This window comes from Heptranchias perlo, chromosome 1 (genome assembly GCF_035084215.1).
Source record: "Heptranchias perlo isolate sHepPer1 chromosome 1, sHepPer1.hap1, whole genome shotgun sequence".
Lineage (NCBI taxonomy): Eukaryota > Metazoa > Chordata > Chondrichthyes > Hexanchiformes > Hexanchidae > Heptranchias > Heptranchias perlo.
This window is the reverse complement of record NC_090325.1, coordinates 85,721,243-85,738,652: the sequence shown is the minus strand read 5'-3', so window position 1 is coordinate 85,738,652 and position 17,410 is coordinate 85,721,243. Positions and strand designations below refer to the sequence as shown.

General features: G+C 45.5%; 1 protein-coding gene across 1 annotated transcript in view; it reads right to left on the bottom strand.

The window, feature by feature from the left end:
• txk (TXK tyrosine kinase) overlaps positions 1 to 17,410 on the bottom strand; it is a 74,090-nt gene that overhangs the window by 18,132 nt on the left and 38,548 nt on the right. The window contains exons 9-12 of the mRNA XM_067988126.1: positions 13,846 to 13,920; positions 9,635 to 9,806; positions 7,629 to 7,845; positions 5,001 to 5,065 (exon numbers count right to left, since the gene is read on the bottom strand). Coding sequence (XP_067844227.1) covers positions 5,001 to 5,065; positions 7,629 to 7,845; positions 9,635 to 9,806; positions 13,846 to 13,920 — 529 coding nt within the window. The remainder of the gene's footprint in view (positions 1 to 5,000; positions 5,066 to 7,628; positions 7,846 to 9,634; positions 9,807 to 13,845; positions 13,921 to 17,410) is intronic.

Here is a 17,410-nt window from a genome sequence, read left to right as displayed (position 1 = left end):
GTACCCCATAAATGTCTGGTGACACAACTTTAACATTCATCACATACAACATGAATTGATGTTAACAATGCTTGCCATGCTGAACACCTCAGTATGCTCATTGCAATATGACACATCTGTGATGATGTTTAATATTGCTTTCTGTTCTCTTGCAGGCTCTTCAGTGACCGCAGTGACGGGAGAGGGCGATTCCTCAGAAGAGCTCCAGGCCTCTGAGGGCGCACAGTGACATCTTAGTGAGCCATCCACCAGCGCAGATACTCACACCTCGGCGGGTCCTAGTCCTCAGTTAGTTGGGTTGGCACCTGGTGAGTCATCACAAACAAGTGAGCACGAGCAGACACTGGTGGCAGGGGCAGCTGTGGAGAGTCGGCGTCGGTGGGCCCACTCCTCTCCAGGCTTTGCTCAGCTGGACACAGATTCTGAACCCCAGGGGCCATCCTTTAAAAGGAGAATGATCGAGGGGCAGCAGCACATTTGCGAGGTACTGGAACAGGTGCCACGCACACTCTCCACAATAGCGCAGAGGATGGAGCAGTCCAACTCCTACATTAGTGGAATGGTGGCACAGGTACGTGAGGGAATCTCTGAGGTAGTGTCAAGGGACGTGAGGAATTGTCTGAAATAGTGTCACAGGTAACTGTGGAAATGTCTGAGATAGTGTCGCAGGTAAGTGCGGGAATGTCTGCGATGGAGACAAGACTAGCCTCCGTTGAACTTCAAGCACGGCTCACAAATGAGTCCATTCAGGCCCTGACAACGGCCCTTCGGACTCAGGGTGAACAACGTTCTTCCGCTTTAAACAGGCTGACAGATACTTTACAACTGGGCTTCCAGGGCATCCTACATGCCCTCCAAACTGTTCTCTGGCAGGGTGGTAGGAGTGATGTGGGCCTGGACCAGGAGAGGGATGATGGCGAAAGTGGACATGGAAGTAGGGACGCCACTCAAAGCGCTCCCACATCTCATCCGTTGCCCCCATCTCAACCAGTACCCACAATGCTGCCTCCTCTCCAGATAGTCGAGTCTGCCTCTGCACAGGTGCAGGTGGAGCAGTCTATGGAGGGGCTCTCACAGGCTCCAAAACCTAGAGGCCATAGGCCAAAAGCATCTAAGCAGTCCGGCCATGGACATGAGCAACCTGCCACTACCACTGCTGCAGCCACAAGGGATGCACCACGTAGAAGTAGTAGGAAGAGAAAGGTTAAGGATTTGTGGTCACAAAAGGTATGCACAAGGGTGTCTGACAGACTGTCATGTTTTTCATTTATTTTTGGTTTTTGTTAAAGTCACATTAAATGTTATCATTCTCACCACTATAGCCACTTTTTGACTGCCTTTTGTGATAGCGCCCTTTCATATGCTTCATCACGAACGGCGACACTTGATGCCACTCAGTGGGTGACTTTACAGTGCGTGTATATGTAGTTGCAGGACTGTTTTGTGCAGTGGGGGGGGGAATCTGGTATTGGTGCTGCTCTTTCCAGGTGGTGTGAGGACTGGACTATTCTCACTTTGTGATCTTATCTGAATCATTCATGTATCAGTGACTCCCTGGCCTCACGAGAAGCCAGATGAGCCGCTGCTCTAACGATGGGTTCATCTTCCTCCTCCTCTTCCTTCTGCTGCTCCTGCTGCTCCTCAATGTTGATTGCAGATGTGGTTGCTGGCTAAGGGCATGAGGCCTCATCAACCGGTACCCCTCTCTGTTGCGCCATGTTGTGTGACCCACTCTTTCTGGTGCGTATTGAAGCGTTCCCCCAGAATGATCGAGGCACCGAAATCGCATCTTCAGCAAACCTATCACATGTTCAATCACAAACCTGGTGCCGATGTGGCTGTCATTGTATCGATGCTGTTGCTTGCTGATGGGGTTCGTCAGAGGTGTCATGAGCCACGTGTGCAGGGGGTATCCCTTGTTCCCGAGGAGCCAGTCCTTAAGGTTGTTTGGTGTGTGGGAGAGGCCCGGGAAGTTGGATGCCCTCAGAATGAATGAATCATGGCAGCTGCCAAGGAATCTGGCGCACACGTGAAGAAATCTTTTGTGGTGGTCACAAATGAGCTGAGTGTTGATGGAGTGATACCCTTTCTGTTGATGAATTGTCCTGGCTCATGTAAAGGTGCTCGGATTGCTATATGCATGCAATCGATTGCACTCTGTACACATGGGAAGCCAGCCACAGAGTGGAATCCCACTGCTCTCTGAGGTCGTCCATGGGGAAGTTGACGTATTGCGAGGCCCTGCAAAACTAACCGACAGCGACCTATCTTATACACTTGTGTGCAGACGACTGAGAGACCCCGGCGATGTCACCGGTGGCACACTGGAATGATCCAGAGGTGAAGAAGTTGAAGGCAGTGGTCACTTTAACAGCGATGGGTAATGAGATGCTGCCAAGCCCAGCGGGGAGCAGCTCGGCATGAAGGAGGCTGCAGATGTCTGCGACCACCTGGCAACTCACTCTCAACCTCTGTATGCACTGCTCCTCAGAGAGGTCCAGGAAGCTGAGCCTCGGTCAATAGATCCTCTGACCAGGGTAGAGCCTCCTACGACGTCACTCTCTCTGGTGTTGCCCTCTGTGCTCTTGTGCAGGTGCCTGTGACGCAGCGCTGCGTTGTGGAGCTACAAGTGGTGGAAGTGCACACCGTGCCTGGTGAGGATGGTGATGTTCCTCATCCTCGAATGTACTGGTGAATGCAGCCATCGCGCCCTGATAGTGTCAATTTGAGGGGGTCCGAAAATTTGGTAACTATGTGTAAACCAAGAATTTTCAGTCTAAGCACAAAGAACTCCCAGCCAAAAGTTTGTCTGAGAGAACTGAGTGCCCTGCTGCAATAGCTCACCTTTTATCCCCATCTGTCAAACAGGGATTTAAATGTCCAAATGGTTGCCGGCTGAAACCCAATGACTACCCAATGCCGTGTTTCACACAACACGGGAAACACGTTGAGGCAGCGTGGAAATCGCTTGCCTTCAATCTAAATTACATTTATTCATTTTTTAACTTCTTTAACTAGGTGATTTGCTGATTTAAATATCGTCCCGCCGGCACTTCCAGGTTTGAGAACAGCACGCACCCCCAACTAACTCTGGGTTGTTCATGTTCTTCGGCGTCTTGGAGCCAGGATTCCTGCCCGCTCCTCAAAAAGCAATTTTCTTTGCGCCTCTGCCCCCAACGCATCTGGACTTTTGTGTTAAAATCAAGCCCCATGTCAGGTACTATATCAAGCAGCAGTGAGCACCCAGTGATGGGCACATGTATTTTATTATGGGTAAACAACTTGCATTTATATAGCGCCTTTAACCTAGTAAAATGTCCCAAGGTGCTTCACAGGAGCGTTATCAAACAAAATTTGACACCGAGCCATCTAAGGAGATATTAGAACAGGTGACCAAAATCTTGGTCAAAGAGGTAGGTTGTAAGAAGTGTCTTAAAGGAGGAGAGAAATATAGAGAGGCAGAGAGGTTTAGGGAGGGAATTCCAGAGCTTAGGGCCTAGGCAGCTGAAGGCATGGCTGCCAATGGTGGAGCGATGAAAATCGGAGTTGCGTAAGAGGCCAGATTTGGAGGAACTCAGAGATCTCAGAGGGTTGTAGGGCTGGAGGAGGTTACAGAGATAGGGAGGGGCGAGGTCATGGAGGGATTTGAAAACAAGGATGAGAATTTTAAAATCGAGGCGTTCCCGGACCGGGAGCCAATGTGGGTCAGCGAGCACATGGGTGATTAGTGAACGGGACTTGGTACAAGTTAGGATATGGGCAGTAGAGTTTTGGATGAGCTCAAGTTTATATAAAGCTGAAAAGAGAAAAAGGCAGTCAATATTGAGGGAGAGTGGAGTGTAGCAATCAGCTTAATGCTGGTAGAGCCAGCTTGAAGCACAACAAAGCAAGCGCAGGAAGGAGAGTGTGGGTAATGAAGCCCAGAAAAGAGCACAGAATAAAAGGATGTCGGGGGTCATTTTCAACTTTGGCTGAAAATTGGCAGCACAAGATCAGCACCTGTTATATACGCCCATATATGGAAAGAAAAATCAGGCAGGGTGTATAACGGGTGGCTGATCTGGTATCACCAGTTTTCCACTCCCACTGAAGGTGAAAATTACCAACACGGCATTGGAGAACCTGGGTGCCCTGTCTGAACCTCTTCCAGCCATCTTCTCGAATTTGGGAAGTTTCCCTGCTCTATGCAGCCAGTCTGCACATCCCTTTTAGGAGGTGCTTTCTGCTTTTAAGTGGTGTCAGAGACACTTGATTTCCCGCCAAATAGGCATGCAGCCAATGAATAGCACGCGTAGTGCTGGCTGCACGCCTGAATCATTTTAATGAGGTCCCAGCACGAATTTGACGTGCTTCCTGGGAACACGTGAACAGGCGCTTGTATTGCAAGCCCCGCCCATGTTTTCAGGCACACTCGAATTTCTAGGCCATTGTTTTGCAATATCTTTTTGATCAATAGACATTTAGTAATATTAATAGCTACAAAGCATGTAAGTGACCTGAAAGGTTACAAACTGTCTTGCTCATTTGAAAGGTAAGTAACAAGCTTGTTTATAACAGGGCATTTTTATGTGTTGATAATTTATTGTATTCAGTATTATTTCCAACCATTGATTATCACTAGATAAACATGCAGTAATTCCATCATAATTGTTAATCATTAAACAAGGATACAATTACACAACAAATAGTGGAACACATTGCCCAATGATACTGGTGAAAGAACACACAATGAAACAGAGTTGAATTCCATTTTATGGAATTATTATAAAAAGATATATGTAAGGGGTTGCAAAGCAATAATCTCATTTTATGCTTCAGACAACTTCAAAATTACTTCATTTCTGCAATTTCTGATATCGTTAGTGAGATTACTCCCTTACAAAGACTCCAGCAAGACCCCAAAGTAGATTAATCAATGTCTGTTAACATTCAATTAATAATGATAATCTAATAGAAATTTAAAATTAATTTTAGCATTCCATAGTTGAGAAACAAGTTACCTTGCCATTCCAAAATCAGATACTTTCACCACATTCTTGTCACCCACTAAACAGTTTCTGGCAGCCTAGTTATAAGAAGAAATAACAAGGCCATAGATTAATTCCATGCTGATTAACAGATGTATACTTTGTTAAGGCTGTTAACACTGCATTATGACAGTTACTACAACACACTGGTCAATGCAAACTAAATTTCCGACTGTAGAAACTCTAGAGGGGAGGGGGTTGAATTTCCACAGGGATTCTCTCAATCACCTACTGCAACTTTGGTGGAAGATCAGTGGAAATCCCAGAAAAACAGCATATGTGTTACACGTTTATCCGGGGATTCCACCAACGTTACTGTGGGAGTTTCGGAGAAGCCCCGCAGAAATTCCACCCCAAGTATTGCATTGTATCGTCCAGCTTGATGTACTTCCCGTCTGATGAGCCCAAGCTATTCACCAGCTTGTCTTCTATCAGACAGTCAGACAATGTCATGAGCAAAGAACTGGGTTGAAGAAGAATCTGTCATAAAAGAAAGAAGAAAGATTTTGCATTTATATAGTGCCTTTGAAGACTTCAGGAAAGTCGCAAAGCGTTTTACAGCCAATGAAATATTTTTGTGTAGTCACTGTTGTAATGTAGGGAATTGCAATCAATGTAGCCAATTTGTGCACAGTAAGGTCCCACAAACAGCAGTGAGCTAAATGACCAGATAATCTGTTTTAGTGATGTTGTTTGAGGGATAAATTTTGGCCAGGACATCAGGGAGAACACCCCTGCTCTTCCTCAAATAGTGCCCTGGGGTCTTTTACGTCCACCTGAGAGGACAGACGGAGCCTCAGTTTAATGTCTGATCCAAAAGCCTGCAGCACTCCATCAATACTGCATTGAAGTGTCAGCTGAGATTATGTGCTCAAGTCTTGGAGTGGGGCTTGAACCCGCAACCTTTTGATCTAGAGGCAAGCCAACTCCAACTGAAAGGAGAAACCAGGTTAGTACTAGGTATTGTTTTAAACAACAGTGGGCTTGAAGCTGGCTTTGTACTTTTTCATGCACTTGCAACTCAACATTCACAGCTGAGAGAACAGACTTAAAGCAATTTTTTAAATTTCCTGCACAGTTGCAGATACCAATCAGGAATCGTGCATAGAATTATAAGTTGGTTTCTGAAAAAAAAATGCAAAAGGCACCATTTTGATTGCTGCATAGGATGGAATGGCCAAGAAGTATTTAGATATTTTATGGGCATTCTCCTTATCTTTTACTGCTAAAAACATTCTAATTTTTGGATGGGAAAAAAATGTGGTGAAATGGACTGTTCTTGTTGTTTCAGGAACAGTATTCCTATATTTTTCTTTGAGAAAAATTTCAAAGTGTATTTTTATTACCACTCTAAACCACATGCTTGCTGGAACTGAAACTTAAATACAAATGTGGAACCTTATCACATCAATATTTTCCCTAAATAATGCTGTACTGTAAGCTATTGGTGCAGTGGTAACTATGCTTTTATTTAACATTTTGCATGCTTAACATGAATGGTGATCAAGGACATAAGATTATAGGAGGCAGATTTTCCAGTTCATGTACATGGGCGTATTTTATCGCCAGGCCACAGAAGAAAATCAGACAGGGAGGAATACATGCCCATAAGGGAGCCCAGCTGATTTTTCATCCGTTTAAATTAATGGATGGAAAATTGGCAAGGTGACCTCACTTACAGGCATGTGATCCTCCTCATCTGATTTTGTTATATGTGCTGTGCCCAGGTGATATGATACGCCAGGTGCAGGAACAGGAAAATCTGCCTCTATTTTGAACTCAAAATTTATATAACCCATTAGATATTGTTATGCTCTTCTTTTTCATAGTTAGACAATTTCAGTGCTTTATCAAGCACCTTTACAAAGTTCTGGGGCTTGCCTTTATAACAGTGATTTTACTGATCCATTGAAATCGCATATGACTGGTAACATGAAACATAAAAACAGATGTAAAATTACCAATTCCTGGCCATTTGGAATTTAAATACTTAAATGAATGGCTCCAACTGAGTGGAATACTCAGAGGGAGCTTTTCTCTGACCCTGACCATGTTATACCTCACTGTAGTGGCTTGATGCATAGCAGATGCTGGTAGCCCCAATTAGAACGTGTTTTCATTCATCAAAACCAGCATCTCTCATTTCAATATGCGATCAAAAATGTAAAGAGCAAAATATAAATGGGCACATACAATTTGGAAAACAGGAGAAAAGTATCTGTCCCTTTCTTCTGCTATTCGCCCTATAATATTAGCATATGAACATATCCATACAAAAATCTTTTGTGTTCTACCAGAGGTGTGCTCATACACTAAAATCACACAACAGAATTTTACCTCATATGTTTATGTGTAGTAATTCTGATGATAATTTCACCTGCAAGTGATTCTAAAGTATATTATTTCAGGCCTGTAATATAAACGTGCGTGATTCTGGGCCTTCTTAAGTGAGAGCACAGTGTAACAGTGCTGCTGAACACACACAGCATTACTTACGACTGAGTGTCACTTTAACAAACGCTGATATTCTACACATCCCATCCTAACAAACTGCTAGTTTATGCTCCTGAATCAAGTTTTGACTGTAGCAGGAAAGCTTACCAAGTCCCGGTGAATGAAACGGTTCACCTCGAGATACTCCATCCCCTCGCACACATCCTCGCAAATACCCAATAAGGCTTCTTTGTGGAGCCGGCCTTGTCTCTGTCGCAAATAGTTGAGCAGACAGCCATTTTCCATGAACTCAGTAACTATATAGATTGGCCTCTTTTGTGTGCAAACCCCATAAAGTTGAACTAAATTAGAGTGAGATAATCTCCTGAGGAAAGAAGAGTAGTGATTTAGTGTCACTTTGAGCAGCATATGCCAGTTTTGGATTAAAAAAAGTTAAAGAGTTCATTGACTCTTTTTGATGTGTGGAATTAAATTGGTCCAGTCTATCCAAAGACTAGAATCAGTTCTATGTTCGTCCCAAGTGAGATTAGTGTGACAACAGATATTACAAAGGCCACATAAATCTGTATATATTTAATCAATGAGATTGTTGGTGAACACAAAAGTCATTACAAATACCAAAAGCTGTCAAATAGCCAAAATTAGCACAGCTACATTTAATATATTTACACCAAATATATTTCAGTCTTGGTTCATACTGTGGGGAAGCCAATTCAAATCTCAATGATCTGCCAGCTGACCTTTATCTTCACTCCAGTCTTTGGACTATGTTCTTCCTTCACGTTTCCCACAATTAGTCTGCTACAAACACTCCTACTATGAGACAGAATTCCCGCTTTGATTATGCTGCCTTACAGTGTTAATGGGGTGGATGACGATAGAAATTTGGCTGGAAAGCCATTATACTGGTTCTCCCACCGTCCACTTTCAGATTTTCCGTCGGACGTGAGAACAGGCGATGACTATGCCGGCCCCGATATGAGTGAGTGTATTCAAGGTCGGTGGTAATGATGGATTGTCATCGTACATTACATTTGCCGCCATTACTCGTATAGTAACCCTGGCACTAATAATGTCAGCATAGGAAGGCAAATGGTATGTTGGCCTTCATTGTAAGAGGATTTGAGTATAGGAGCAAGGATGTCTTACTGCAGTTAAACAGGGCCTGGGTGAGACCACACCTGGAGTATTGTGTGCAGTTTTGGACTCCTTACCTAAGAAAGGATATACTTGCCATAGGGAGAGTGCAGCGAAGGTTCACCAGACTGATCCCTGGGATGGCAGGACTGTCATATGAGGAGAGATTGGGTCGACTCGGCCTGTATTCACTCGAGTTTAGAAGAATGAGAGGGGATCTCATTGAAACATATAAAATTCTGACAAGGCTGGACAGACTGGATGCAGGGAGGATGTTTCCCCTGGCTGGGGGGTCCAGAACGAGGGGTCACAGTCTCAGGATACGGGGTAGGACATTTAGGACTGAGATGAGGAGAAATTTCTTCACTCAGGGGGTGGTGAACCTGTGGAATTCTCTACCACAGAAGGCTGTGGAGGCCAAGTCTCTGAATATATTTAAGAAGGAGCTAGATAGATTTCTAGACACAAAAGGCATCAAGGGGTATGGGGAGAGAGCGGGAATATGGTATTGAGATAGAGGATCAGCCATGATCATATTGAATGGCGGAGCAGGCTCGAAGGGCCGAATGGCCTACTCCTGCTCCTATTTTCTATGTTTCTATGTTAATGGTGTCCCATGTTGCAAAGGGCCAGCGGAAAGTTTTACATTTTAAATCCTTCCTCAAGAAATAAAATCAATGACAGGAGCTCGATTCAATCCAACAGCCCGTGATTTTTAAATTTTAGTCACAAAGGTCCCTCTCCTTATACTGGCCCAGGAGCAGCCAGCCCTTTTTACCCTCCAAAAGCAGGCTTCCTGGCAAAGGCGGGAATGCCACTGGAAGCAGACCTGAAAAATGCTAATTGGGCTGACGTCAGGAAATTTTTCAGGGTCAGCAACACAACAGTCCTGTGGATGGATGTTGTGCCCCACCACACTTACCTGTGGGGCTCATGCAGCAAAGGGGAAACTCTCCTTCCTTCCTTTCTTATTCACACACATATCCCTATTTTTCTATACAACCAACAGCACTTACATCATGACCTTGGCTTCCTCGATAAAATCCTCTTCTGACATCGAACCTTCAAAAACGGTTTTGATTGCTACTTTATGTGTAGCCCTCCATTTTCCTAGACGCACCACCCCAAACTGTCCACTGCCCAGTTCTTTCATGAAAGTCAACTCAGATGGGTTGATCTCCCATTTTTCTGTTAAGGAAACAACTTTAAGTCATTCAGCAACTAATAGCAACTTGCATGAAAATGTCTCACAGCATCATTCACATTATTAATTAAATAATTTAATTGTAATGTTACTACTTTTAATGATCAAACGCAATCAACAAATGAGATAAGAAAGGTTTAGAAAGACACTTAACGGGTGTGATTTGAAGGTACAAAATGCTGAGGCTGAGCTCAAGGGGCTGAATTTCCACGCGAGGTTTCCTCACTCGTCCTCTGGAAGAGCCACGGATCTTTCGCCGAAGTTATGGCAAATGAGCCGGAGAACCCCAGTGGGAAAATCCTCCCCCCTCCCCCTTTAATACCATCCTGAAGAGAAACTGCCAGAATAATCTTCATGAAAGTTAAAGGAGTAGATTTTCCTTTCCCTTCTGCCTGGTGCATTGGATCATCTGAGCACAGAAGGAAATCGGGACCGGGAGGATCACACACCCCTTAGGGAGCCGACACCGGCTTTCTGTCCATTGCGGGCTCCGGTATGGGTGTGAGATCCTGGGCAGATTAGTGGAGTGGAGAGCTGACATATCAGGTTATCCACCTCCGTCCCTTTTCCTCCTTGTTGCGGCTGAGAACTGAGCACTTCCCTGGCCCAGGAAGAGGACAATCTCCCCTTATATTTGTACTCAGATAACAGGCTTTGTCATAAAGGCAGATCATTTTGCACCACTTACCCATATATGTATCAAAGCCTTGTATCCAGCTCACGTTTGTTGCACTTCAGATTTATACTTCAATTGAACAATTTCTTTTTTAAGTATAAAACAAAAAGAAAGCCAGTCTTTTCCTGCTAGTTTTTCTGCCTTTGATAATATGGCCTTTTTCCCAAGGACAGGACACAGGAATTTACAAGCAGTTTTCAATCCAGAGAAATTTCCCTCAGGAATTAACTTCTAACTTCGTTAGACTGGGGTAAGCAGGAGATGTCTATCCTGGGTGGATGTTCTTTGCTTATGACAGCATCTCTGTTCAGGAATTAGTTAAATCAAAAGTTCTTGACTAAAACTCACTGTTTGATACGTTAAAGATATGCACGTTAACAAATCACAGAACAGACAAATTTAATTAAAACACAAAATGCTGGAAATACTCAGCAAGTCAGGCAGCATCTGTGGAGAGAGAAACAGAGTTAACGTTTCAGGTCGATGACCTTTCGTCAGAACTGGAAGAAGTTGGAGATTTAACAGTTTTTAAGAAAGTACAGAGCCAGCGGGGAGGAAAGAACAAAAGGGAAGGTCTGTGATAGGGTGGAGGGCAGGAGTGATTAAATGGCAAAAGGGATGATGGTGCAAGGCAAGGAATGGGACAAATAAAGAAACAAAAGATGGGTCTAGAGGAGCTGTAAATGGCAACATCAGAACCATTACCAGCACCTGCTGTCTGAAAAAATGGGAGCAGTGGTTATGATCTGAAGTTATTGAGATCAATGTTGAGTCCGGAAGGTTGTAAGGCGCCTCGTCGAAAGATGAGGTGCTGTTCCTCGAGCTTCCATTCAGCTTCATTGGAACAGTGTAAGAGGCCAAAGACTATGGGGTCAGAGTGGGAGTGGGACAGAGAATTAAAATGACAAGAGACCGGAAGGTCCGGGTCACGCTTGGAGACCGAGCGGAGGTGTTCGGCAAAGTGATCACCCAATCTGTGTTAGGTCTCCCCAGTGTAGAGGAGACCGCATTGTGAACAGTGAATACAATATACTAAATTGAAAGAAGTACAAGTAAATCACTGTTTCACCTGGAAGGAGTGTTTGGGGCTCTGTACGGTGGAAAGGGAGGAGGTGAAAGGGCAGGTGTTGCATCTCCTGCTCTCGCACGGGAAGGTGCTGTGGGAAGGGGACCAGATGTTAGGGGTGATGGAAGAGTGGACCAGGGTGTCACGGAGGGAATGGTCCATTCAGAATGCTGAAAGGGGAGGGGAGGGGAAGATGTGTTTGGTGGTGGGATCGCGCTGGAGATGGCGGAAATGTTGGAGGATGATCCGTTGAACGTGGAGGCTGATGGGATGGAAGGTGAGGACAAGGGGGACCCTATCATAGTTCTGGGAGGGAAGGGAAAGGGTGAGAGCAGAAGTGCGGTAAAGGGGACTGACACGATTGAGGGCCCTGTCAACCACAGTGGAGGGGAATCCTCGGTTGAGAAAAAAGGAAAACGTACTGGAAGCACTGGTGTGGAAGGTGATATCGTCAGAACAGATGCAACGGAGGCAGAGAAACTGGAGAATGGAATTGAATCCTTACAGGAAGCGGGGTGGGAGGAAGTGTAATCAAGGTAGTTGTGGGCGTCGGTGGGCTTACAGTGGATGTTGGTTCACAGCCTATCCCCAGAAATGGAGATAGAGAAGTCGAGGAAGGGAAGTGTTGGAGATGGACCATGTGAAGTCAGGGTAAGGGTGGAAATTGGAAACAAAGTTGATGAAATTTTCCAGTTGGGGTGAGAGCAGGAAATGACACCGATAGAATCATCAATGTACCGGAAAAAGAGGTGAGGTGAGCTCGAGAAACAGCACCTCAGCTTTCAATTAGGCACTTTACAATCTTCCGGACTCAACACTGATTTCAATAACTTCAGATTATAACCACTGGTTCCATTTTTCCGGACAGCAGCTGCTGGTAATGGTTCTGATGTTGCCATTTACAGCTGCTCTAGACCCATCTTTTGTTTCTTTACTTGTCCCATTACCACCCTCCTTGCCTTGCACCATCATCCATTTTGCCATTTAATCACTCCTGCCCTCCGCCCTATCAGAGACCTTCCCTTTTGTTCTTTCCTCCCCTCCTCTCCCCTTCCTCCTCCTCCCCCCTTTCCCAGGCTCTGTACTTGCTTAAAAACTGTTAAATCTCCAACTTCTCCCAGTTCTGACCAAAGGTCATTGACCTGAAACATTAACTGTTATTCTCTCCACAGATGCTGCCTGACCAGCTGAGTGTTTCCAGCATTTTCTGTTTTTATTTCGGATTTCAAGTATTTTGCTTTTGTGTTAGAGACAAATTTAATTACTTTAATTGCTGAACCATTAAAATGAGTTGTTTGTATGAAGACAGCAGCTGGCAATTAGTCCAGTACCTCATCTTGCGAAGTGAGGCAGCTGATTTCAAAGATATGGTGATAATTGAGAGAATTCCCATGACAATGAATCATGAATCCGGTTACTCAGCTGCAGTTGTATCTGGAGGTAAATTTTCATCTTTGCCGTCTGGGTGGTAATCTGGTGAAGCGAGTTTTACAGCAGGCGATGAAGGTGAAAATTTACCCTCTGAACTCCATCGATTAGAAATTTGCATCATCCACGTACATCGTGAAGGTCTACAAAAGATTGTTTCAGCCAAGGATCGTTTTGCTTATCAAACTGTGTCTGATGGTGTGGTATTTACTTCCTATTGAAGAAGACGGGGGACATCATGGGCATCCGATTTGATTTCTGGTGCGCAATATAACATAACTAACAGGTGATTATTAATCCTGTGGCATTTTATCCCCTCACACCACATAGATAGAATATACAGTAGTCAGATCATAGGAGACTGAGGGGGTAACTTTCAACTTCAGTGAGGGTGTAAAACTTGCAGCATCTGATCAGCCGCCCGTTATAGGCCCTGCTCGATTTTCCTTTCTGTTGAAGTCAATGGAACGGAATATTAGGGCTGGATCCGATACCGCCTGTTTCCTGTCCCCGCTGAGGTTGAAAGTTACCCCCCCTCAGTCTGCTTATGGAAACTCTATTTTTATCACATGCACAAATATGTTGGGAAAAAGCCTGAACTGGAACGCTGAAGAGGTCCCTAGTTACACCACCTTCCAAAGGGATAACCTGAGCAAAGGTCCTAAAGGAACAGTCCATCCAAACATGACCCAGACTGCCTGTGAGTAATATTACAGGAGATCAGCCAGTAAATATTTAAATCTTACAAATTTTTTTTGTTTAACATGATCACTTTTCATATTTATTATCTCAACACAAAGGGAAATGGGATGTTCGATTTATATACAGAGGTGTATGGAACAGCCTACAGTACCATAGCTGAAGCCAGCTGTTGCAGGAATGCATCTTCCCATTAGTCCAACAGGATATCGAAATCTTGTGATCAGACCTAGGCAATGTTGTGGAATAGAAGGTATAAATATACAAAGATTATTAATGCACCAATAATATTTATTTCTATTCATCATACTCAGATTTATGTAAGGCTTGTATTTGTAAAATGCAATTAAAACAATAACATTGTCTGTTCTAGCCAAACCCAACTGTACATTCTTTTCCTGCATAGTCATGGTTAATTATTGTAATATGTTACGGCATATCTTTATATGAAGTCACCATGATTAATTGAAGAGAACTTGCATTCCTCAGAATGTCACAAAGTGCTTCACAACCAATTACTTTTGAAGTTTTAATTATTTTTGTTCTTAGGATGTGGATGAGGAAGCAAGGCAGTATTTATTGCCCATCCCTCAGTTACCCTGAGGGCATTAAGAATCAAACACATAGGGCTCGATTTTAAAACAGAAGTCCGGGTGCATTGGGGGGGGGGGGCAATGAAAATCAGCTTTTCGAGGAGCGGGCAGAAATCCCAGCTCCAAGACACTGAAGAATGCACACGACCCAGAGCCACCTGGGTGCACGTGTCATTCCCGAACCCGGAAGTACCGCCAGCACAATATTTAAAGCAGTAAATCACCTAGTTGAAGTAGTTTAAAAATGAATAAATGTAATTTAGAATGAAGGCAAGCGATTTCAATGCTGCCTCAACGTGTTTCCCGTGTTGTGTGAAACACGGCATTGGGAAGTCATCGTGTTTCAGCCGGCAGCCATTTGGACATTTAAATCCCTGTTTGACAGACGGGGATAAAAGGTCAGTTATTGCAGCAGGGCACTCAGTTCTCTCAGACAAACTTTTGGCTGGAAGTTCTTTGTGTTTTGACTGAAAATTCTTGGTTTCCACTCAGAATTGTTCTGTTCACACATATTTACCAACTTTTCAGACCCACTCAAACTGACACCATCAGGATGGAGGGTGCGATGGCTACATTCACCAGTACATCCGAGGAGGAACATCACCAGCCTCGCCTGGCACAGCGTGCACTTCCACCACTTGTAGCTCCACAACACAGTGCTGCGCCACAGGCAACAACGGAGAGAGTGACATCGCAGGAGTCACTACCCTCATCAGAGGTCTACAGACCAAGGCTCAGCTTCCTGGACCTCTCTGAGGAGCAGTGCATACGGAGGCTGAGAGTGAGTCACCAGGTGGTCGCAGACATCTGCAACCTCCTTCATGCCAAGCTGCTCACAGCTGGGCCTGGTGGCATCTCATTACCCGTCACTGTTAAAGTGAACACTGCCCTCAACTTCTTCGCCTCTGGATCATTCCAGGGTGCCACCGGTGACATCACCGGGGTCTCTCAGTTATTTGCACACAAGTGTATAAGGCAGGTCACCGACGGTTTGTTCCTCAGGGCCTCGTAATATGTTAACTTCCCCATGGACGACCTCAGCCAGATGGAAAGGGCAGTGGGATTCCATTCTGTGGCTGGCTTCCCACGTGTACAGGGTGCAATAGATTGCACACATACAGCAATCTGAGCACCTCCACACGAGCCAGAACTGTTCATCAACAGAAAGGGTTATCACTCCATCAACGCTCAGCTCATTTGTGACCACCGCAAAAGATTCCTTTACGTGTGCGCCAGTTTCCTTGGCAGCTGCCATGATTCGTTCGTTCTGAGGGAATCCAACATCCCAGACCTCTTGCACACACCAAACACCCTTAAGGGCTGGCTCCTCAGGGACAAGGGATACCCCCTGCACACGTGGCTCATGAAACCTCGGAGGAACCCCATCAGCGAGGAACAGCGTCTATACAATGACAGCCACATTGCCACCAGGTCTGTAATTGAACATGCAATAGGGCTGCTAAAGATGCGATTTCGGTGCTTCGATCATTCTGGGGGAACGCTTCAATACGCACCAGCGAGAGTGGGTCACATTATGGTAGTGTGTTGTGTCCTGCACAACATGGTGCAACGGAGAGGGGTACTGGTCAATGAGGCCCCATTCCCTCATCCACCATCCACATCTGCCATCAACATTGAGGAGAAGCAGGAGAAGGAGGAGGATGAACCCATGGACAGAAACAGCTCACCTGGCTGCTCATGAGGCCAGGGACTCACTCATATGTGAATGGTTCTCATAAGATCACGAAGTGAGAATAGTCCAGTCCTCACACCACCTGGAAAGAGCAGTGCCCACACCAGCAGCAGCCCCCTCCCACTCCCTGCACAAAACAGTCCTGCAACTGTACATACACCCACTGTAAAGTCACCCACTGGGTGGCATCAAGTGTCGCCGTTCATGATGAAGCGCATGAAAGGGTGCTATCACAAAAGGCAGTCAAGAATGGGCAAGACGTGGGAGTAGTGGTGAGAATGATAACATTTAATGTGACTTTAACAAAACCCAAATATAAATAAAAAACAACACAGTCTGTAAGACCACCTTTGTGCATACCCGTCGTAATCACAAATCCTTTGCCTTTCTCTTCCTACTATTTCTACGTGGTGCATCCCTTGTGGCTGCAGCAGAGGTAGTGGCAGGTTGCTCATGTCCATGGCCGGACTGCTTGGATGCTTTTGGCCTACGGCCTCTGAGTTTTGGAGCCCGTGAGGGCCCCTCCAAAGACTGCTCCACCTGCACCTGTGCAGGGGCAGACTCGGCCACCTGGAGAGGAGGCAGCATTGTGGGTACTGGTTGAGATGGGGGCAACAGGTGAGATGTGGGTGCACTTTGAGTGGCGTCCCCACTTCCATGTCCACTTTCACCATCATCCCTCTCCTGGTCCAGGCCCACATCACTCCTACCACCCTGCCAGAGAACAGTTTGGAAGACATGTATGATGCCCTGGAAGCCCAGTTGTAAAGTATCTGTCAGCCTATTTAAAGCGGAAGAACATTGTTCACCCTGAGTCCGAAGGGCCGTTGTCAGGGCCTGAATGGACTCATTTGTGAGCCGTGCTTGAAGTTCAACGGAGGCTAGTCTTGTCTCCATCGCAGACATTCCCGCACTTACCTGCGACACTATCTCAGACATTTCATCAAGTCCCTTGAGACTTTTTCAGACAGTTCCTCACGTCCCTGTGACACTATCTTAGAGATTCCCTCACGTACCTGTGCCACTATTCCACTAATGCAGGAGTTGGACTCCTCCATCGTCTGCGCTATTCTGGAGAGTGCGCGTGGCACCTGTTCAAGTACCTCATTCTCCTTTTAAAGGATGGCCCCTGGGGTTCAGCATCTGCGTCCAGCTGAGCAGAGCCTGGAGAGGAGTGCTCCCCCTGACGCGGACTCTCCACAGCTGCCCCTGCCACCAGTGTCTGCTCGTGCTCACTTGTGTCTGGTGACTCACAAGGTGCCAACCCAACTAACTGACTCCTAGGACCCACCGAGGTGTGAGTATCTGCGCTGGTGGATGGCTCGCTAAGATTTGACTGTGCGCCCTCAGAGGCCGGGAACTCCTCTGAGGAATCACTCTCTGCCGTTACTGCGGTCGTTGAAGGGCCTGTAAGAGAACAGAAGGAAATATTA